Here is a 24777-nt window from a genome sequence, read left to right on the forward strand (position 1 = left end):
TAGAAAATAAGATTTTTGAAAGTACTTTGTTCTATTTATCTGTTAGTTAGATCCTAAGACTCTTAATCCCTTTTTTAATTAAAAAAAATGATTTGGGAAACTTATTTCTGCTTATCCATTGCTTCTCAGAAATGTTTATTTTTCAAGATTATATATAGTGACAATTCTGTCATGGAACTTGGGATTTCTTGTTTAAGATCAGTAAATATATATGACTGTGTACCTTTTGCTTACTCTTTCCTTTAATTTCTTATTCTGTCCATCCCATTACCTAGTTGTTTTCTTATTTTACATGAACATTGATTTCAAATAATACTTTATCAAGTCCATTAATATTCTTTATCAATATAATACTTTATCAAGTCTATTAATATAATGTCAACACAGAGTTGACATAAATACTGCTCCTTTTATTCTAGGCTCTATGCAGTGTCTCATAACTTTTTTTCAAGTGTTCTCAGGGATCTTGATTACAAACAGAAAGGAAGTGAATGTAGATGACCTAACTCTGTATCATACAAAGTCCAGGACTCCCTTCCTTTCCTTTCCCACAAAGAAACAATGTGAAACTCTTGACATAAAAGCCCTTTCTCTGAAAGACAACTGACATAGATGTGATAAATCTATTTCCCTGATATCAAGGGATGTTTTAATCTTGTTGTCCTAGAGTCAGTCCACCATTCACCAACCTCTTTAATTTAATCAGTAGGTTAGCTCATTTTGTGATAATACATTTATGCTACAGACTTCAACCTCATTTCCCTTTCAACTTCAAACATTTCAAAATGCTCCTAAAATAAAGGGACTTTATTAACTTAACCACAGATTCAGTAAGTTAAATTGGTATTCAGTCATTTTCCAGTCATGTCTGACTCTTCGTGACCCCATTTGGAGTTTTCTTGGCAAAGAAAGATATTGGTGTGCTTTGCCATTTTCTTCTCCATCTCATTTTACAGATGAGAAACCTAAGGCAAACACAGTTAAATTACTTGCCCAGGGTCACACAACTATTAATTATCTGACAGTGTATTTGAACTCAGGAAAACAAATCTTCCTAAATTCAGAACACCATCTACTTTGACTTTTTTTTTTGGCACCACTAACTTTAGTACAATGATAGTAATATTTTAATAAAGTTATTTTAAGAAGTAATAACCCTCCTTGAGGGCCTATTATTGGCCCTTCTTTCTCTCCTCACTCCTTTCTTTCCCCCCCCCTCTCTATCTTTCTCTCTCCCCTTCCCTCCTTCCCTCCCTCCCTCCTTTTCTTTTATTTTTAGAAATCTTGAGCTGAAATTTAGAGATTAGTATGATGATATGCATACAATTTATGTATCCAAGTCACTAAGAATCCAAGACCTTTCACTTCAAAGTTATTGACATAGATCCAGTTGAAATTGGCCAAAAATAAGTGGTTTAATGGCTTGTGGTTGCTATGGTAGTGAATATGGAAACTCTGATGAAGTTTTTCCATGACAAAAAAGACCCCATTAAGATATGGATGAAATAACAAAGGAAGTAGTATAATTCCCACAATTGCTGAGTAGTGGTACCTAACAGAACCTCTATAGTTCTTTGGTTTGGTGAAAGAAGAATGTGAAGGTCGAAGCATGGACTGGGGTAGTACAAATCCCATTTTCGCTATCTACTAACTATGTAGCCATGTCACTTATCATCTCTGGACCTCAGTTTCTTCAAGTATAAGATGAAAGAGTTGTTCCAAATTGCCTTTAAGCTGCCCTTTAGTTTTTTTTTTTTGTTTGTTTTTTGTTTTTTTTTTGCTTTGTTTTTGTTGAAGCAATTGGGGTTAAGTGATTTGCCTAGTTAGTAGGAAGTTTAAGTATCTGAGATTGGATTTGAACTCGGGGTCTCCTGATATCAGAGCTAGTGCTCATCAGGACAGTTCACTGCACCATCTAACTGCCCCTGAGTACCATTGCATTTCAGTGAGACTTGGAAGGAGCATTCAATTTGGGGTCAGGAGAAATTCTAACTCCTTTGCTTATTCTATAATACTTTAGAGAAGACGTTAGTTTTCTCAAATATAAAGCAAAAGCATTGAACTAGATTTTCTCCATTGTTTCCATCTCTAAATCTATCATTCTGATTGTTATTTAACTAAAATTTATAATTTAATTGCAGCTTTCTTGGGACACATAGTACAAATTGCTCAATTAAGTTATTCTTGCCTCAATTTCCATTTCTTTTTAAAAATTAATTCCTTGTGGCACCTAGATAGTGCAATGGATAAAACAACAGCCTTTTACTCAAGAGGACTTGAGACCAAATGCAATTTCAGAATCTTGATACTTAAAAGCTCTGTGGCACTAGGTAAATCATTTAATCCCAATTGCTTCACCAAAGAAAAAAAAATCCTTATAATATAGAATCATAGACTCTTAAAGGGGCCTTATAAACCATTGAGTCTAATTCCCTCATTATACAGATGAATAAATTGGGGCATAGAGACATGATTTATTCAGTATAACATAGCATCTTGAAGGCAAGTTTCAAATCCAGGTCTTCCTGAAATGTAATTTAGTATTCTCTTAATTACACAACACTGCCTCTCATTTTAAATTGTCAGGCAACTTGCTTTCATTTGCAGCACAGATTATATCAACATTTATTTTCACCATTTCCTACTTTAATAAACTCTTACATCAGACACCCCCAGAAGAAATCTCAAACAAGATTGTAATTTTGGATGCAGCTATTCTAACATAGTAGATTCTTATTTTCACAAAATGATTTAAACCTCTCCCCCATAAATGAATTATTAACTTAGTGGTTCTGTGAATTATAAAACTCTTTTTGGGGATAACATGGCAGGCCTTGGTCATCAACCTGTTCTGATGAAGTAGGATGAACTTCCCTTGTATAAATACCACAATTTATTTGTCTTAAGTTGAAAACTTGAAAACTTTTTATCCCTATATCACCTATTCCTAAATCAAGTTTCTGCTATCCATTAAATTGACATTTTAACTGCCTATCTTTTATTATAAGATGACCAATTTATGTATCTTGATATTCTTTGGGAATAGCAAATTTGAGTCCTAATCATTCAATTTCTTTGCAAATTGTCATGGGAAAAAAAAACAGAAATATATAAACAAGATGAGAATTTTGTGAATTAAAAATTTGGAGACTTATCAAAAAAGAAGTACATGAATATAAATGAATAAATAGACCTATCTTCAGAATGACTTTCTTTTATTTTATGTCGTGTCTTCTTAACCAACTTTATAAGCCATTATGCTTATATAGAGCTTTGAACCAATACTATGAGTGCTATTTTTGCATTTTTAAAAGGAAGCATTAGAAGAATGCCTAGAACTTTAGAAAGGGAGAGAATAAAAAAAGCCCAAACCCATATAAAGAGAAAAATCACTTCTTCATCCTTACCATCCTACTACAAATTGCTTTCCATATTCTCTTGATCTACCTTCATTTACACTCAAATTGCCCCCAATTTTTTTTATTGGGAAAAGACTTTGTAAATAGCATGAAGAATAATTTCTTTATAGTATGTCTAATGTTTATAACTAGGATTTTATATTTGGAAAATGACTTTTTTAGCCTTCCAGAAAGATGATTATTCCTTTTATTGGATTCTGTTCATAATACATAAATCATTGGAATTCATATTTTCTTCTTGTCTCCATTCTATCATGGAAGAAAATTTGTGAAGGAAAAACAAACAGAATAAACAAATCACTTGTTGCAATCTCAATCTGTTATCTTCCAATCGGGTGTTAATTCTCCAAAAATAAAAAAAAATTATATTCTGACCATTGTCGGTAATTTGTAATTTGAAAGTTAAGTTTGTAGCAAAGTGGATTTGCTTTCTAAGATTTTATCTCTTGGTAAACTTAAAGTTGGTTCTAGTCAATCCTGGTGTTTTTGCTGTTGTCTCCATTCCTTTTCCTCAAAGGATGCTGATCTGTTGGACGTAGAAAGCAAACACTTTGAAGATCTAGAATTTCAGCAGCTGGAGCATGAGAGTCGGTTAGATGAAGAGAAAGAGAAGCTGACCCAACAACTCTTACGTGAAGTAGCTGAATATCAAAGGAGCATTGTTAATAGAAAGGTAACTACTATGTCTTTTAAAAGTTGGGGGAAGGTCAAAATGAGTTTATGATTTAGGCATAAATAATGACATTATAAATAAATTAGAAGAACATAGGATAGTTTATCTCTCAGACCTGTGGAGGAGGAAGGAATTCATGACTAAAGAAGAACTAGAGATCATTATTGATCACAAATTAAGTTTAAAAGTTTTTGTACAAACAAAACTAATGCAGACAAGATTAGAAGGGAAGCAATAAACTGGGAAAACATTTTTACATTCAAAGATTCTGATAAAGGCTTCATTTCCAAAATATATAGAGAATTGCCTCTAATTTATAAGAAATCAAGCCATTCTCCAATTGATAAGTGGTCAAAAGATATGAACAGACAATTTTCAGATGAAGAAATTGAAACTATTTCTTGTCATATGAAAAGGTGCTCTAAATCACTATTGAGCAGAGAAATGCAAATTAAGACAACTCTGAGATACCACTACATACTTCTCAGATTGGCTAAGATGACAAGAAAAGATAATGATGAATGTTGGAGGGGATGTGGGAAAACTGGGACACTGATACATTGTTGGTGGAACTGTGAACGAATCCAACCATTCTGGAGAGCAATTTGGAACTATGCTCAAAAAGTTATCAAATTGTGCATACCCTTTGACCCAGCAGAGTTTCTACTGAGCTTATATCCCAAAGAGAGCTTAAAGAAGGAAAGGGACCCACATGTACAAAAAATGTTTGTGGTAGCCCTTTTTGTAATGGCAAGAAACTGGAAACTGAATGGATGTCCATTAATTGGAGAATGGCTGAATAAGTTGTGGTATATGAATGTTATGGAATATTATTGTTCTGTAAGAAATGACCAAAAGGATGATTTTAGAGAGGTCTAGAGAGACTTACATGAACTGATGCTAAGTGAAACGAGCAGAAACAGGAGATCATTATATATGGCAACAATAAGACCATACGACTATTAATTCTGATGGATGTGCTCTCTTCAACAATGAGTTGATTCAAACCAGTTCCAATTATTCAGTAATGAAGAGAGTCATCTACACCCAGAGAGAGGACAATGGGAACTGAGTGTGGACTACATCATACACATTTTCACTTTTTCTGTTGTTGTTTGCTTGCATTTTTGTTTTCTTTCTTAGGTTTTTTTTCTTTCTAGATCAGATTTTTCTTTTGTAGCAAGATAACTGTATAAATATGTATACATATATATTGGATATAACATATAATTTAACATATTTAACATGTATTGGACTACCTACCATCTAGGAGAGGGGGTGGGAGGAAGGAGGAGAAAATTTGGAGCAGAAGATTTTGTAAGGGTCAATGTGGAAAAAATGAGCCATGTATATATTTTGTAAATATAAAACTATAATAATTTTTTTAAAAAGTTTGGGGGGAAAAGTATCACAGAAAGTACAAGTACCATTGACTTCACCAAACAAAAGCAGTCATAATGTCATTGATGTAAAATATTTTGTATGCTGCTTTTATAATGACTACTAATTGTTAGTTATGGTTTTTATCATATATTCAACGAAGAAGAAGAATTCATAATAACTTTAGGAGGATCGCAGAATCACAATAATAATGATGAATAATTATTTGAAGACATATTGAGAAAATGTCATTACCTTTGTCATAAGGAACCTTGAGTCCATCATTAATAAATAGGGAAAGACTGATGTTATAAATATCCAAAATGGTCCTTGATAGAAAAAAAAATTCCCCACCCCTAAACTAGATATCTATGATGCACAGTGGTGAGAACACTGCCTCCAGTCAGGAAGATTTGATTTCAAATTCAGCCTCATTCATTTTACCAGCTGTGTCAACCTGGACAAATCTATTAATCCCCTCAATTTCTTCTTCTGTAAAATGAGCTGAAGGCGGCAATGGCAAACCACCCTGATGTTTGCCAAGAAAACCTCAAATGGGGTCATGAAGCGTTGAACACAACTACACAACAAAAGGCAGGACTAAAGGGGACTCTCTAAACCATATTTTCAGTCTTTCACTAACAAAAGCCCAAAATTTAGGGTTAAATTCTCATTGTATACCTTTCCAATATTGCATTGATAAACATAAAAGAGGAAAATGGGAAGAGAAGGATTTCTTCTTTACTTCTCAGTTTAAAAAAAAAATACTGGGAATATTTGTTTGTAAACAAGGCTGTTTCCCAAGATGATGTTTTTTATATTCTATAAAGAGATTTCCTGTGGCCTTCTTGATTTCTTAAAATAATTTTATAAATTAAATTCCATTGACCTTAAGTAAAATAAGATTCCTGAGAGACCAAATATGTTCCATAATCTTCCCTAATTAAGAGGCAGTTTTCTCTTGCACTAGATTGAATCTTTACATTACAATCTCTGAGGATTCAATGAGTGGGGAAGGTTTGGAGGGAAGGAGAGAATTCAGAATTCAAAATTTTAAGAAATAATGTTAAAATGTAAAATGAATGTTAAAAGAAATGAATGTTAATTTTTTTTAATTTTAAAAGTAATCTCTGAGGCAGTATGGTACTGTGGTAAAAGTACTAAATATGAAGTGCACAATTGATGTTCCAATTATAGACTTATAAACTGTGACTTTGAGCAAGTCACCTATTTGATCTGTGGCCTGTTTATTTATCTTTGATGTAAATGAGTTGAACTGGAGGACTTTAAAGTCCCTACTAGAGCTATACCTATGCTTTTAGGATCCATTTTATCTTAATCAAAGATATTAAGGCAGTTAGGTAACACAGTACTAGACCTGGAGTCTGGAATACTTATCTTCCTAAGTTCAAATCTGGCCTCCAATACTTCTTAGCTGTGTGAGACTGGGCAAGTCAATTAACTTTGCCTCAGTTTCCTCATCTGTACAATGATCTGGAGAAGGAAATGATAAATCATTCTAGTTATCTGCCAAGAAAACCCCAAATGGGGTCATGAAGAATCAAACATGTATGAAAAATGACACAACAAAAAGGTTATCTGTTATCTATTACTATCTGTTTTTCAACTAGGAGAAAATTTCTGCATTAAAGAAACAAGCCAGTCACATTGTTCAGCAAGCTCAGAGGGAACAAGATCATTTTGTGAAAGAGAAAAATAACTTATTACTAATGCTACAAAGAGTAAGTGCTATCTTTTGCTATCTGAACATTGTCTCTTGGTTTTACTTTTATTTTTTTAATTTTTCCCTTGGGTTGCATTAACCCAAAATATTTGTAATTAGTACTTTGTTTATATTTTAATGTTTTAAAGATGAGGTATTTTTGTAATATTATAACATATTAAGCCCTCAAATTTTAAACATTGGTTTCATATCTATAGATTTAGATACATAGCTTTGTTTTTGTCAAACATTCAAAGTAATCTATTTACAACACTGCCAGATACATTTTCTTTTGTCTTACCAGGGATTGTGTTTGACTTAACCATCTTGTCAAGTTAATGGCATGACTTAGGGGTCAAGCTCAAATACATGTATTCATTCCATTACTTTACTGGTATGTCTGAATTCTCATCATAGTCATTCCTTTGAATAAAGGAATTATAATTATAGAAGTTATTAGATAAAAAGAATAGTTCTTAGAGTCAGAAGTATTGAGTTTGATCTTGCTCTGTCATTTCCTAGCTGTGTAACCATTCAAAAGTCACTTAACCTCTTTTGATTTCAGTTTACTCATCTATAAAATGGGAACAAAATTTGCAGGACATAACTCATAGATTGTTTTGAGAGAGGCAGTTTATAATTTTATTGATGTGTTTTGTTTATATATCAGCTACGTTTTCTTCTCCATCTCTCCAGTGCTTCACAAATATTTTATGACAAAGAATATTTTAAAAGAGGAAAATAAGAGAAAAAAAAAAACCTCAGTAAGCCAATTAATTGATAAAGTTTGGACCTTGATTTTCAGAAAGGAGCAGGGGGATATGTGTTCTCATACCTCATCTTAGGGAAAGCAGTCGCTTTTTAAATCCTCAAGTACTATATAAATGTGCATTATTATCATTACTCTTGTTACTTGGAAATAATTAATTGAGTAATCATATAATACTAGATGTTGTAGATTAATGCAGGGTATCCCAAATGTCTTAGTGCCATTTTAAGCTATTAAAGAGTGTGAAGACTAGAAAATGTTGATCAATTTTAATGTTGCTTAGATAAAAACAGGGCTGAGGACCAGCAGGCAGTAACTACAAGATTTCTATGATACAGTTAGTGCATTTTAAGCTATTAAAGCTTTAAACATTACCATTTTTTGAATACCCAGTATATAAGACTAATTAGCTGAGCCAGAATCTGTCATTATTTAGATATTTTCACAGGGAGACCTCTGGAGACTAGACCAGAGATAAAGAAAGCAGGAGAAATGAAAGAGAATTCTTTGCTCCAAAAATGGGAAAGAAGACTTCAAAAGAGAGTGAGGGAGGATTTCCACAGATGAGCTTAACTGACTTCATAGTTCTACTTAGGGTGTACTCTAAGCTTAACAGGATTTTGTGATTTTACAGGAAAAGGAGAACCTTTGCAATTTGGAAAAAAAATATTCTAGCCTTTCTGGAGGAAAAGGGTTTCCAGTCAATCCCAATAGTTTAAAAGAGGTAAGCAGAGTCCTATTACTTTGAATTTGGATTTCTCTCAATTTTAAGTCTTTGGCAATGTTTGGCACTTGTGTTTTGATAAAGACAAGATTAATGAAAAAGAAATGGCATAAAAGTTTTCATGGTCTACCTGTAGTCAGCTTCTTTCCTTACATACTTTAGAATTTTCCAGTGATTATCTTTTATGTTAAATGGTCACTAGAAGACACATGCCAAATCTATTTTAATACACAATGAAAAAAACTGAACCTCTCTGAGTAACCACATTCGATTTGATTTTGAGAATAGCATTAACCTGGAATTTCAGGGCGTAATCAATATTGGTCTGTTTTTAGTGCTCAGATTCTGTCTTTTCTTTCTTGATTTGATTTTCTGGCTGAGTTTCAGAAAAGGGAAAGAAACACACTTAAAATGTCAGTTCCTTAAGTGTTTCTCTGATCTGGTTTCAATACTTGTTTCCCCATCTCCATTCCACTTCCCATACCTAGTACATCCCACCCCTCCTGTGTTTATTTTCTCTTTTCTCTCTCTCCCTCCCTTCCTCCTTTCTTTCCCTCTCTCTTTCCCTTTGTCCCTTTCCTCTCTTTCTCAAGATATCTCCTATATATCTCAAGATAAATATCCCTTTCTAATTCTTACAGTTAAAATCCCTTTTTAACTCTTTCCCTTCCAATTTTTTTTGGTAGAAATTGAACACATCACACACCAACATTAAAATTACTTTGCAGTTGACCCAAGCTCAAAATTTATTGGGTAAAGTGCTGCTGATAAAAGCAAATAATAAATTACTTGAAGTAGTTGCATGATTCAAATCCATTCTCATTCATTCTCTCTCTCTCTCTCTCTCTCTCTCTCTCTCTCTCTCTATATATTTAGTGCTCAGATTCTGTCTTTTCTTTCTTGATTATATATATTTATATTTGAGCTGGAAAAATTGTCAAATAATTATAACTTCTAATAATGTGGACTTGAATACATGGAAACACTTTAGGTGATTCATTATTCCTAATAATCAGGAGTTACCTGTTATTTAAACATTAAAATCATTAATATAATATGCATTGCACAGTTTGGAAATTAAAAAAAAAAAGACTGAAAAAGCCTAAAGATTTTTGACATGTGAAGACTTCACATTTTAACATGGAACACTGGAAAACTTGCTAATTTTAAAGTCACTTCAAAGAAAATAGGGCTAGGGTCTAGCCATAAGATTTCTATCGTTCAGATTAATATTATAATTTTCATATATGCCAAGTAAAGTATACATTGCATTTAAATATATATCCCATGTTTGCAATGTTAGTAACTAATATCACTATCAAAAAATGAATTTTTCATAGCTATCTTATTCTATAGAATCTTCACTTTTTTAGAAATCTTAACTAAAGCATTTGCTTTTCTTCTACATACCTGACAATTTCCTAGTTTCACTCTTTATTTCATTTTTCCTCCTATTCCTTTATTAAATGCAAACCACATAGGACTTGACGAAGCAACTTAAAGGTACTTTCTAAGAAGTTATTGTATTGCCTTTTTTCCTGTTGCTTTTTTGATTCTTCTGGTGACTCTTCGAATTGAACTTTAAAAGACTGTCCTATTTAAAGCTATTTTAAGAAGGTGAAGACTTAGAAAATATACTCTCTCCTAATGAACTGTGAAATGGCTTTACCTTAGGTCTTTGCTCTTCTTGTCAGTTTTTTCCTCTGAATTTCTTTTTTTTATTTACCTATTTAGAATGTTATGCTTTGCTTTGAGCAGTTGATTACATGGTTAGTAGTAAGCCAACTAAGCTTTGCATGTTTATTTGTTAAGCCCAAATGCATGAAAGAATCTTTATGGATCAAATCCATTTATTTCCAGGAGAAATTGCAACATACAATAAAATTTATTGTAACTGTATTTAAAATGAAACAAAAGTTGTTCATTGATTTAATTTCCTGCTATTTTAGATACAGCAAAATTCCATGATGATAAATCAGAGGGTGTTACTCTCTTGTCTTCTAATTCTAAGCAGCTACTATGTTCTAGATACAAAACAGCTAGGTGGCCTGGGGTAGAGCCTTAGACTTGGAGAAGGAAAGATCTGAGGTCCAAGCAAGTCACTTTGTCACTCTGAGCCTCAACATCTACCTCACTGATGAGGATCAAAAGAGATAACATGAAAGAGAGAGACAGAGAGACCAAGACAGAAAGAAAGAGGGAAGGAAGGAGAGAAGAAGGAAAGAGAAAGAAAAGAGATAACATGTAACATGCTTTACAAACCTTAAAGTACTGGCAGATGCTAGTTCTTATTTTTACCAAAATTGTTGTCATCAGTATGCTGGCAAAATAAGGAGAAAAAGTATTCAAGCTAAAAGCTTTCAAGATGTCAGTATTTTCATATTCAATAGATGTTTATTAATTGCCTTCTATGAACATGGCATTATTGGTGTTAGTAACAAAAGGATGAAATAAAGATACAGTTTCTGCCCTCTTGGAATTCTGAATATCATCAATATTTTTACAAATCAGTTTTATTGGGGGGGGGGACATCATCATTAAGGTTACAATAAATTTAAAGATGATTCTTAAATTAGTTAAATACGAAGTTTGGAATCTCTAGTCCTATTCTTTTTATTCCATCTGAGTAAAATGGAAATTAAGCTGAGTTTTCAGTGAAGCATTGGCTCTGGTAGAATTTATCTAGGTGGAAAGACTTCTATTGTAATTGTAGAATTGAGTTTGTCTTTCTAGGACCAGCTTTGTAAGGTCAAATAAAGTTATAATCAGAAGACTAACATCTGAAAGATGAACATTTTGATCCCAAGAAGCTAATAAAATTCTTAATGACATGTGAAAGGATTGTTGCAGATACTAACATAGTAACCATCCCAAGAATAAAGTCATGGGTGCTTTGAATATAAGATAGTAACTATAGTTTGAAAAAATTCAGACTTTTGCTAATTTGGGGCTAGTAGACCTGAGCTTAAATACTGGCATGACTACAGCTAACTATATGACATTGAGTAAATTACCTAATCCTTATGGCCTTCCATTTCTCTAATGTGGGGCTTGAAATGAAAGACTTTTAAGCTTGAGCTCTATGTATGAACTGTAATCTGGTATAATAATAAAAGCATATCTTCATAGCAATTCGAAGTATGTTCTTCTTAATTCACAGTTGTTTTGTCTTAAAATTTATTCAAACCACCATCCCAATTGGTTTTTGTGTTACTTATTTAACTAAGTGGGAAATAGTTATGAAAGTTAGCAGGAAGATTTCCAGAACAATGATGCAGGAGGAAACAAAGCTTTGGTTCTGGGCTAGTGGTTTGGCTTTCAGTCATATCTTTCCAGGAACCAAGAGAGAGGAAGCACTTAAGATATGACTTCTGTCTATAAACTCTTTGAGGTTAGGAACTGTCTTTCTGTTTGTGTTTCTATTCTCAGTGTTTAGTACAGTGCCTGGCATATTGTAAGCATTTGATAAATGCTTATTTCCTTCCTGCCTCTCTCTCTCTTTCCTACTTAATTTCTGAAAGGGGAAAAAATGTCATTTAAGTTTACCAGACCATCAATGTGCATTTAAAACAGTTCAGGTATGAAATATCTTGTTTTTTCTTGCCTTTCTGGAATTCAATTTGAATTCTGCCTATTTCTTTCTCCAAAGCTTTCTATTTCGTCTTGTACCGTTATCCTGCTTTAGAATGGTGAGAAACATCAATTATTGGTTTCTGATTTCAGGGAAAAGGAAGGATCCATTTCAGAAATATACAGAAGTTAAGAAAGATAAGAGAAAATTATAAATGAGAAGGTTTGGCAAAGAGGGGTTAACATTGGCATATGTATATCATTTTGCTTGGTGTGTTGTATAGAAATATGGCAGCTATCACTAAAAAAATGGAGGTTAAAGCATTTTTAATAACTATAAGAACACTATCAATAATCAGATTGAAATGTCTTAAAAAGGTAATGTGATTTATTGGAAAGAGGATATAATCTCTTTCTTCTTCAAGGGAAACTTAGCTATTAAATCCCACCTTTGAAACACACTAGATATCTGAGCCTGGGCAAATCACTTAAATCTATCAGGGCTCTAGGCAACTCTCTAACAATATAAGATGCATAAAAGATGCTGACCTACATTGGTAAGGGAAGTATATTCACCTGGAAGCTCCTTACACTAACAAAATCTCAGGTCCAATCCCTATTTCTGACTCTATTATGTAAAGTTATATACTAACAGTTCTCAAAGTATTATCTAGTGACCCTCCTCCCCCTGAATTTCTCTTTTCATAGATAATACTAGCAATACTAAGACGTTTTAATTTTTTATATGGTTAACATCAATTTAACCCACATACAAAAGCTTGTGGGGAAGGGCCCTCAGTTATTTTTAAGAGTGTAAAGGGGCCTTGAAACCAGAAAGATTGATAATCAAGGTTTTACATTAATATTGTCAAAGGTCTAGGCCAAAAACAAATTGCAAGCTATTCAATGTTCATATTTGTATCCTCAGGCATATTGAAAATTTAAGATTATGTACCAGTATTTTAAGAACAACATTGTATCTTTTGTATATGATATCTGTATAATGACCATTAAAATTGGTGAGTCATCAATCAATAAATTATTTATTAAGTACCTACTATATGCCAGTTGTGATGGAGGTGCTTGTATAGCTCAATGAATCTAAAAGCTGTGCCATGCCCAGTTACCAAGATGGACAGGTCATAATGGAGAGTGGTGATAAAAAGTGATCCAGTAGAGAAGGAAATAGCAAACCATTCCACTATCTTTGCAAAGAAAATTCCATGAACAAGAACCTGACATATTTTGGTTCACAGGGTCACAAAGAGTCAGGCACAACTGTGAGTCGCAAATGTGACAGTTACTCTACTAAGTCCTGGGGATACAAAAAGAGGTCCCTGACCTCAAGAAACTTAATTTGGAGAGAGAGCTTGCAAAGGAAAGTATATATAAAGTAAACTATATACAGGATAGATAAAAAACAATTAACAGAAAGAAAGCACTGGAAGTAAGAGGGATTGGGGAGGCTTCCTGTAGAAAATGGTTTTTAGTTGGGACTCAAAGGAAGTCAAGGAGGTCAGTAATCAGAGCAGAGTACTCAATTTCTAGCACTTCTAAGGCTCTTCTAAGGCTATGAAACAACCATGAAAAAAAATTCTCATTTAATTTATTTATTTGACTGGGGGATGGTAGGGGGTGAAGGATTTACACAACATCACATAATTTAACAAAATGATAATGTATTTTTTTCAGACTTAATTAAAAACCTCCTCATCTGGACTATTGCAATAATCTTAACTTGAATCTTGAATCTCTTCTTTCAGTCTCTCTCCTCTCCAATTCATCTTCAACAGAGCTGCCAATTTGATTTTCTATTTTGTTCTATTAAAATTTACATTTTATATTTTGTTGTTTTCCTCTAATTTTTATTTCTTAATATATCCCTCCCCATCTCTTCACAAATAGAGAGAAATCCCTTAAAACAAGAATTAATAAGGAAAGAAAATAAGAAGTTCAACAAAATTAACCAACATATAAATTAAATTCAGCACTTATTTGCAGTATGTTCCATAGTCACATTCTTCCATCTTGATGAAGAAAGAAGGAAGGAGGTCCATTTTTATACCTTCTCTAGGATAAACTTGGTCATTATAATTCTATAATGTCTATATATGGAAAGAATGATAAATCAAAACCAGACATTATCTATCTACTGCACTACCTAGCTGCCCCTTTCCTTTTATATTTTTTGTGTTATTGTATATATTGTCTTGACTAGTTCTGTTCATTTCATTATGCATCAGTACATAAGGTTATATATTTGGAGTTGGAAGATGGCTTAGAGGCCTCCGAGTGCAAAAAACTTATTTTACAGATGAGAAAACTGAGGTACAGAGAGATTAAGAGACTTTGTCCAGTGTTGTATGACAATTAAAAAAATATCAGGGATAGGATTTGAACCCAGGTCTTTTTTACTCCAAATCCAGTGTTCTATCCATGTGGTACCATGCTGCCTCTAATAAATATAATTTTTCCCACATGTCCCTATATTCTTCACATTCATAGTTTTTTAGGGCATAGTAATCTTCTATTATATTCATGCACTAGTCTGTTTTGAAATTCCCCAGTCTTTGGGCATCTATTTTACTTCCAATTTTTTGCTACTATAAAAAGGTCATTGGATCATATATCTTTTTTTTTTTTTAATAATTATAACTTTTTATTGACAGAACCCATGCCAGGGTAATTTTTTTACAACATTATCACTTGCACTTACTTCTGTTCCGGTTTTTCTCCTCCCTCCCTCCACCCTCTCCCCCAGATGGCAAGCAGTCCTATACATGTTAAATATGTCACAGTATACATTAGATCATATATCAAATTCATATTCCTATTCCTCATAGTTCTGATTATGTAACTACATTGCTTTTGATATTTCACTGTTCCACTCCCTTTTGGATAGAATACATTCTTCCCTGGCTTCAAAACCCTCAATCTTCCTTGAACTTCTATTTCTGGAGTAATTTCACATTATTTCCCCAGCTAAACTGGGGAAATTGCCATTTCCCATTCATGACATTCTATTTTCCCATCTTCACACTCTTGCACAGGTTCTTCCCTTCTTCTCCATCCTGCCATGTTTGGAATGATCTCCTTTATTGCCTCTAATTTCAATTCTTAGCTTCAATTAGGTCTTAACTTAAATACCTCCTCCTGCTATAAAAGGCCTTATAGGGCACACCCCAAAACCCAAGTTATTAGTTATCTTCCTGTCTCTTACTCTCACACAATTACTCAGACTTTACTTTGCCAATATATTGTATTTATCTTCATACACATTGATCAGGAAGTCAGGAAGAACTGAGTTTATAAATCCAGCCTCAGATATTCACTAGCTGGTTTTTGTTTTTGTTTTTACTTTGGTCAAATTCTTTCATCTATGTTTTCCTTAATCCCCTGGAAAAGGAAGTTGCAAACCACTTTTGTATCTTTGCGAAGAAAATCTTATGGACAAGCATTGGTTCATGGGGTCACAAAGAATTCCTGAACAACTGAACAACAAAGATCCTCAAAGACTGGTCCTGTTTCTCTATTGTCTTTTTACACAGTGGGAGCTTTAAAATAACTGTAAACTTGAAATTATTTTAATTTCTTATAATATTATTTACTGATTCACCCTCAAGGAAGTTACATGCTTTTATTTTCTTTTCTAAAAATAGTATTGCACTTGAAATGTGATGACCTAACCCTACTATCTCTACTTGTGACCAGTAGAACACATTTATGAAGCACAATGCTCTGGCTTTGGAACAGCAAAAGCTAATTGGCCCATAAACATGCCTTATTGTCAGCCTTATGACTTCTTTGACATCACGCTTTAATCAGCTGATCTGAGAAATAACAAGATTGAGTTCATGTCTTCATTTTGATTAAATCTTCTAAATTAACTAGAATAAATTAGTAAAAAAAATTTAACTCCAAGTTCTGTGTTTCTGTGCTAAAATTATATGTTGATCTTACAAATCTGGGGAAAACTTACATTACTTATTTTAAAACTACTTAAGCATTTGATATCATTCTGATGCTGATTATTGAAAAATAATATGCTTTTGGGTTTTTTTAAAGTCATAATCACAAGTTCTAGGTTAATAACTTCATTTTCACAAGCCAAAAAAAAAAAAAAAAATAATTCTCCACCTTTCCTGAGATTTCCTTTCCAAAAGGACTGATACTATACTATTCATATAAGCAATATGCCAATTCAGATAGTTTTATAATAATTCCCAAATTGATGGTTTCTTTTCCAAAAAAGTATTCCATCCTTCCCTCTTAGTCTCTTCTGTGGTAATTCAAAACCCTGAAATGTTTTTTTTTCTTTCATTTTTCTTTGCAAGTGTATTTATAATAGCCACTAGGTGCTACTATACCTGGAGTCTAAAAGATACGATTTCAAATATAAGCTCAGATACTTTTAATTGTGTGACCCTGGGAAATTCACAACTTCAGTCTGCCTCAATTTCTCATTTATAAAAGGGCTTAGTAGTACCCACCTCTCAAAGTTGTCATGAGGATCAAATGAGGCAAGACTTGCAAAATACTAAGAAAAATCCTGGCACACAGTATAGGTGCTTAATAAATATTTATTCCTTTCCCATTCCTAGTCTTTTTGATATACCATTTCTATCTTTGTTTTTTACTGTTCTAGGCTTCTCATCGCCATTTATAGATATTTTCTATAGGATGAAACTGAAACTTAGTTTCCAGGATTATCTTTTAAGCCAAAGGGAAATTAGCTCAAACTCATAAAAATGACTAATTCAAACATCACTCTTGCTGTTCCACATTTATGATATGTGTGAACCATTCATTTTTTGTAATAAAAGATTTCAGTAGAAGGCTTAATAATAAGGGAAAACATAAACTCAGTTTTATTTCTCTTTAGTGTGTAGAATCTCTGGTGGTAGAGATTTCAAACACAGCCATGTCTCTTATAGATTTGCTCACTTGTTCCTCAGTAATACAGATACCAATAAATTAGCTCAGTTTTTTCCTCCCTAACTTGTTCCTTCTTCCTATGACTCCAAAGAGACCCCATCTAACCCTAATTTTAAGTTTGTGTTTGCTAATTAATTAAGAGACAATGTTCTTAAGACAAAATCAAGGAATAAGAATTTAGGCAACACAGGTTCTGAAGCAAATGGTGGGAAATACATTATATTAACATTTCTGTGATGATAATAATGATTAATCTATATTTTAGTGATGATCAGTCCAAAGAATGAATGATGATGCCACTGAGTTTTTTTAAATGAAAGATATTTTGATGATTTCTGCTACAATTACTATAATGTCACCACAAAGAAAAAAGTATCATTAAAACTTTAGAATACCTTTCCTCAACTTTAAGTCCTATAAGATTAATTTTAAATGCTGATCATTATTTCTTTAATAAAACATTTGACAATAATACCACAGATATTTGGCCGTGTCACTCTAAACTAACCTCCATTGTACTTGATTCATTAATACTCCTGCATGCCTCAGCTTTTGCTTCCTTTGTATTTAACTTCTGAATTCCTCCTTTTAGGGTTTTATCAGTGTAAATGAAATTAATGAGCTAGGTGACAATTCCACGAATCTATCCCCTTCTACTCAGCTCCCCACTGACGCTGATGCTGACGCTGATCCCACTGAACCTTCCACAGCTATGCTGGTGAGCCAGCCACAAAATCAAGAGGTTTGTTGGAGTGACATTTCATTCATTCACTGCATTTCCTCATGTCATAAATTAACCCAGAATTAACTGCAAATGGGGAGGGTATATAGCAAATTTATCTGTAAACAAGACAGATTCATTCTTGGGGTTGTAAATAACAACAGCAGCAGCAGCAAAAATAATATTTGTGTTACACTATAAAGTTTATAATGCACTTTACACATAATGTTTTTACTGCTTATGAAATGTGATTTTATATGGAAGAAATCAAAACAAAGTTTAGTAGGGAAGTTAAAGCCTCGAAATGAACTTTGCATCTTACATTGGCCAAACCCAACCCTCATTTTTTTTAGAAATTTGAAAGAGCTGATTAGAGAATAGGCTAAAAGTATTATATGGAATGATTTGCATACAGTGATTATTTTCTTTGATATTTGATTTGATATGTGTGTGTCCTCCTCTTAAATTTTAAGACAGTGTAGGGTGAGGGTGGAATGATGACTGTAGCATAATGAAAATTGGAGCCAATGTTCTGCTAATTTATGTTAAATGACTATTTTGGCAATTAAAAAAAGAAGCTTCTCTCTTTTGTGGGTTCTTTTAAAAAGTTCAACTAAATATGTTTTATGAAATTAAGAATCTGATTTGTTTGTGAAACTTGCCTTTTCATTACATGTAGACACATCCATATACTTTCTCTTCTTTTATAAAGCTACAATCACCTGTCTGTTCTGGATCTATATCTCCTCACTCACTTTCTCCTCATCTTATTGCTCAACTTCCATCAGTCCATTGGCCTGAAGTCTTGGCTGTTCCGCCTGTCGATCCTTTTCCTTTAAATGATACACCTCCTCCTCTTCCAGTTAAAAAACACAGGAGGCACCAACAGGTAACAAAGGATGCAGTAATTAATTAATTAATTAATTTTCTGGGTGGCCTTTGCTTTGACAATCAAGTTGTTCTTGCATAATAATCCCATAGATTAAGGCAAAGGAAACAATATATAGAAATTCTGGCCTTTCTCTTAGTGTATTATCAGTCTGAGCTATTACTAGGCAAGTCCTGACATATCTCTAAGCTTTGATTATGCTACTATAGTATATAGTTGAGAGAATTCAAGAAATAATGGTTATTAAAACCTTACAAATTTTCAAGAATTAAAGAAGCCCCAGAGGCCCTCAAGTTCAATCCAGACACCAAAAGAATCCTCAAAATAACAACTCAATAAAAAGCCAGTCTCTGGCAAGTGAGGGACTTATATGTATTTTTTAACAATACTTTTTTTTCCTATATCCTCTACTAATTAGATATTCAAAGCCTGGATTTTGAGCATATCTTTTCAAATATGTCTAAGCAATACATATCTATGAATTCTAAATAATAGAATAATAAAAAAGGTAAAGAAAGTGAAATATATTCATTTGAATTCATATTGAGATAGTGAAAGCTAGTGAGTGATAAAAAAAAAAAAAAATCCTGAGCTAATAACCTTTGTTTGTGACAGGGATTGCTTAACCAATTTGGTGAAAATTGTGAAAATGGTGAAAATTGTTTTCCAAAATCACATTTTAAATGCTCAAAATAATATGCATACCATTATAAAGGAAACTGATTGTATTGAAAAAGTTATCAAAATACTTTTTAAAAAAAGTTTGCAGATGCCAGAATACCTGAAAATAGTATTAAAATTTCAACTCCATTCTTCTTATCATGTCTTGTCCTTTTATCCCTACCCTTCTTCAATCAACTGCCCGCCTAAAATAGACTATTTTGGCTCTTGCCCTAGAGTATTGTTAGCTCTACTTATTTGTAAGTTTCTGTTGCCCAGACATGGTGGCAAGAAAGGCTGCAGGCTTAAAGAGGGGGAACTAGAATTCATAAGGAAATATTACTAGGAATGGAAGAAAAGATTTTGTGCAACTGTGATCTTCATCCTTTCTCCCTACAAACTCAGCCTTGGACAAAAAAATGTATTATTAAGCAGTGAAATAAGTTTTCAAATAAGTTTATTGTTAATCATTAATTGATTTGGGGTAGGATGGAAAAGAAAGAGGGCAGGTTTTAGGATGAGTAGAGATTTTATCTTTCTTTCATCTTGTACCAAAAAAAAAAGAATGAAGGTATCTCTTTGAATTTTAGAGTGTTTACTATCTAGTCCCAATCCATCACCAGGGAGTCCAAACCACTGTTTCTTTTTTCCTGAATAGAGAGAGTGATAGGGTCTGGAGCTATGATTTCAGAAAGTCCCAGGAAAGAAAACTTCCTTTGCTAATGACAGAGAAGTCTTATCTAGAGAAATTTGTATTATCAATGCTGATCCCCAGCATCTCTGTAAACCTAACATTGTAGAGCATGAAAAGACTAGCTAACTTGGGCAGCCATATAGCCTGCATATATGAGAGGCTAGATCCTCCCAACTCTAAGGCCAGCTTTGTCTATGCACTTTGGCACAATGCCTCTTTTCAAAAGTAATGACCATTAATAGATACTTATACTGTGTTAGCATTCCCTTTCTACAAAGTTAAGGCAACTAGGTGAAGTTAAACTGCATAGAGCACTGGATTCTATGCCCAGTGTCAGGAAGACTCATCTCCCCAAGTTTAAATCTGATTGCAGGTACAAAACTAATGTTTCATGATCCTGGACAAGTCACTCAATCCTTTTTGCCTCAATTTCCTCATCTATAAAATAAGCTGGAGAAGGAAATGGCAGCCACTCCAGTATCTTTGCCAAGAAAATCCCAAATGGGGTCAAGAACAGTTAGACTTAACTGAAATGACTGAACAATCTAAACACTACCTATTAGTGTAAAGTTATGGCCTTATTATCATAATAATAATGCATTTAGTATTACATACATAAAATTACACTGAATTTGTTTATTAATAATATATTAGACTCTGCAGTAAAGTTGTCAAACACTTCTGCTGTACTTTTTAACAAATTGCTTATTTATAATATTGTTTATGTAGAACTAACTGCCACTCTTTAATAGTTTTTGTTTAATATAGTATTTTCATTAAGACTATGGGAGATATGCTAATACACTACTGTGCAGTTAAAAAATTATTTTCCCCACAAAAGCGCTATGAAATTGATAGTTCTGAGACCATGATCCCCATTTTACAGGTGAGGATGATAACACTCATAGGATGGTAGTAACATGCCTAACCTCACACAATATTTAGCAACAAAGGCAAGATTCAAAGTGAGGTCTTTTTACTAATTCCACTGATTTTTCTGTTACAACATGCATCCTTTGGGAATGAGGAGGAAGGGAGCAGAAGCAAGGTTCAATTCTGTGGATTCTAAAATTTCTGATCATATATATATTTAATTTTTAATTTGCTTGCAAAGTCTGTTGTTAGTATGTTATTTGCCAACACTGGGAAACAAGACTACCCCAGTAAGTTCTAATATTCATAACATGTTTTTGTCAAGAAAAAAATTTGGATATATTTTAGGATGGTAAAACTTAAATATATTCCTCTTCAGGAAACTGAAGAAATAAAATACCCTTGCAGGAGGGTTTAAATAGGAGGAAAACTGCTGTTTTGCACCCCTTGGCAAAGGCATTTAATACAAGTGTGGTATCCAAGGGAATTCTGAATATGAGAACAATATGTGGATTTGAGGCTTATGTTTTAAAATGATCTAACTATAGCTAATTCTTTCAAGTAACTTCCCTGCTTACTTGTTCTTTTTCTCCATTTTCTACCCTTACTCTCTTTTTATCTCTGTTCCTATTTTCTCATTCACTTCTAAGAACTGGCAAGAAAGACGGGGGAGAAACTATTTATCTCACCTGTCGACTGGATGCCTCACCATCCACAGGGGGATCATGATAATAATTTGTAAGTTTTCTTGAGACACTAACAAAAGTGAAAGTTGAGGATTGGCCATTTTTAGTATTTTTTAAAGTTGTAATAATAAATCCTATCATTGTCCATGGATCTAGTCTGGGGACCAAGGTTTTACTCAGGTTTGCTTCAATGGGGCTGTGACTTTGGGCAAGACAGTTTACCTCTCCGTTCCTTAATTTCTTAATAAATCTGTAAGATGAGATAGAATGACTGACCTTTCTAAAAATTCTTCTAGCTCCAAAGTTCTAGAATAGCTATTATCCCCAAGTTTACATGTTAGTGAAAGTAAGTTCAAAGACTTAATCAAAAACATGAACTATGGCCAGTTAACTTCATTCTGATCTGTGGTGAATGCAGTTTCTTTAAGTAGTCTACTTCAATTATTCAGAGTTGCCTGTTTTGCTTTGTGCATTTAAAGCGCTTTCGAAATCTGGAAGAGAGAAAAAAACAACATAAAGAAGGCCTCTATCTAAGTGATACCTTGCCTCGGAAGAAAACGACACCTTCAGTATCTCCACATTTCAGCAGTTCTACTATGGGAAGAAGCATCACCCCCAAGGTGAGGTGTGAAAAAGAGAAACACCTACCTACTTAGTATAATTGCTAGGAGAAGCATTAAATATAAACAACTTTACAAAATAATTTGTGCTTTAAAACATACACACACAAACATACACAGAGTGATTAAACTACCATACAACTGGTTGGTAAGGGGATGCAACTTGGTATAGGAATGGATCAAATTCCAATTTTTAAGTGCTGTGTGACCTTCAGCAGGTTACTTAAAACTTTAGATCTTCAGTGTCTTTATTTGTACAAAATCAGTCAATGAAGCATCTATATCAACAAACATTATAACTGTTTATTATGTGTTAGACACAAAGTGCCTGACCTTGAGAAGTACATTTTCTAATGAGAAAAACAATGTGTAAACAATTATGATCATTTGACAAAAGGGAAGGGAAAGGGAAAAAGCATTTATTAAACATTATTATGTATTGAATATTATGCTGAGCATTTTTAGATACTATCTCATTTGTTCATACAAACTGTATACAGTATAAATTGAATGTAATCTCAGAGAATATGTAAGTGGGGTTGTTGGGGTGAGAGAAAGAAAAACAAAGTCCTCTTGAAGGAGTTTATTTGAGCAGAATTTTGAGGGAAATCAGATTGGAACAGATGACTTATAAGTTCCCTTTTAGCACTGAATTTATGCTCTGTGTCACATAGGGTAGATCTTCCCTTCCTCAGTTGTGGGTACCAGCATTCCTGCTTATGTTGTTCCTTATGCATAGACATCTCTCAATCAGTGTCTCTACAGCAAGGCTTCTTAAACTTTTTCTACTTATGACCCCTTTTCACCCAAGACATTTATATAGTATATAGGTATACAAATCAAACATTTAGTGATAATAAATCATAATTTCATGAGATCCCATATGGTATCATGACCACCCCCAGTTTAAGAAGCTTTGCTCTACAGAACTTGGTTCCCTACTTTCATGTCTTTAGTATAGTACTAAATTCTGCAAGTCTCTATGGATTTTGTCAAGAGGCCACTCTATTTGGTTTCCTGACAGAAACTATCCTTTTCTAGATAAGTCTGTAGGCCTGAAGGCAAGAGCATCTTTCATAGGTACTATCATACGCATTTTATTTTTTCCCTGAAAGACTGTTCTGGCTGCTATTTGCCTAAAGTTTTCTTTTATTCTTTTCTGCAGGGTCACCTGCCTCTAGGACAGAGCAACAGCTGTGGCAGTGTCCTCCCTCACTCCCTGGCAACCATGTCTAAAGATTCAGAATCTAGGAGGATTCACAAAGGTACAAACCTTGTTCCCTAACATTTATATTTGCTATTTAAGGGTATAGGGACTTAACCCAAACTCTAGATTTTTGTTGTTTAGTCATTTCAGTCAGGTTCAGCTTTCTGTGAATTTATAAGAGTTATCTATTTGAAAAGGAAATTCACTGGAACAAATTGAAATGAAGAATTGTGATCATTTAATAATAGAAACCATTTTCACCTTGCAAGAATGTGAATTTTTAAAAAAAATCATTTTGAACTTAAATATATAAAAAGTAAAAAAAAAAAAAAAAAAAAAGACATTTCCATGTACACAACATAACATAAAAAGAGGAGTCAGTATGATACCATGAATGTATGTTTCACACTGTTTACTTTCTTTTGAAAAACTGCATAAATATTATACATTATTATCAAAACAACTCTACTTTCTATGTTAGTTCTGATTTTTCTTTTATTATTAACTAACAGAGAGAGTTCTGATTTTTCTTTTATTCTCTGTCTGCTGTGTACTTTTTATATTTTTTTCTTTCCTCCACATCCACCCTAGAAATGGCTACTCTTGGATACAAATATATTGGTGTGTTTGTACACACACACACATACACACTATATATACTATGTCATGTTATGCCATGCTATGCCATGCCATGCCATATCATACTACCTATACTTCTATTTAACAGCTCTTTCCCTGGAGGCAGATAGCATCTTCCTTCATAGAGCAATGTGATTTTTGAAAATGTTGTTTCATTCAGTCATGGCTAATTCTTTGTGACCTCAATCTTGTCCATGGCATTTTCCTGGCAAAGATACTGGAGTGGTTTGCTATTTTCCTTTCCATGAATTAAGGCAAACAGAGATTAAGTCACTTGCCCAAGATCATCTTGCTAGTGTCTGAGCTCAGATTTGAACTCAGGTCTTCCTCATTCCACACCCAGCAGTCTATCGTCTGAGGCACCTAGCTGCCTCCAAGGAAAACAACATTTAAAATAGTATGTGATAACTGACATAATTTGAATTTCATCATTCTTGTCATGGAAATGGACCATTTGAAAGTGATGACAAGATGAAGATCTGACACACAGGTCTTACTAGCAAAGTGCCTAGCACATATTAAGTACTTAGTAAGCACATAGTAAGCGCTTAATAAATGTTTACTGTCTAACTGGTTATATCTGTATGTGGCTGAG

General features: G+C 33.4%; 1 protein-coding gene across 12 annotated transcripts in view; it reads left to right on the forward strand.

Annotated features, from left to right (window-relative positions):
• PHLDB2 (pleckstrin homology like domain family B member 2) overlaps positions 1-24777 on the forward strand; it is a 142492-nt gene that overhangs the window by 75915 nt on the left and 41800 nt on the right. For 6 of the 12 annotated variants that reach the window (XM_031959645.1, XM_031959644.1, XM_031959643.1 and 3 more), the window contains 7 exons: positions 3937-4092; positions 7104-7214; positions 8599-8688; positions 17786-17935; positions 18627-18803; positions 22196-22336; positions 23502-23601. In XM_031959645.1, the coding sequence (XP_031815505.1) occupies positions 3937-4092; positions 7104-7214; positions 8599-8688; positions 17786-17935; positions 18627-18803; positions 22196-22336; positions 23502-23601 (925 nt within the window). The remainder of the gene's footprint in view (positions 1-3936; positions 4093-7103; positions 7215-8598; positions 8689-17785; positions 17936-18626; positions 18804-22195; positions 22337-23501; positions 23602-24777) is intronic. The other 6 variants (XM_031959650.1, XM_031959653.1, XM_031959651.1 and 3 more) reach the window with 4 other exon arrangements.

This window comes from Sarcophilus harrisii, chromosome 3, assembly GCF_902635505.1.
Source record: "Sarcophilus harrisii chromosome 3, mSarHar1.11, whole genome shotgun sequence".
NCBI classification, from domain to species: domain Eukaryota; kingdom Metazoa; phylum Chordata; class Mammalia; order Dasyuromorphia; family Dasyuridae; genus Sarcophilus; species Sarcophilus harrisii.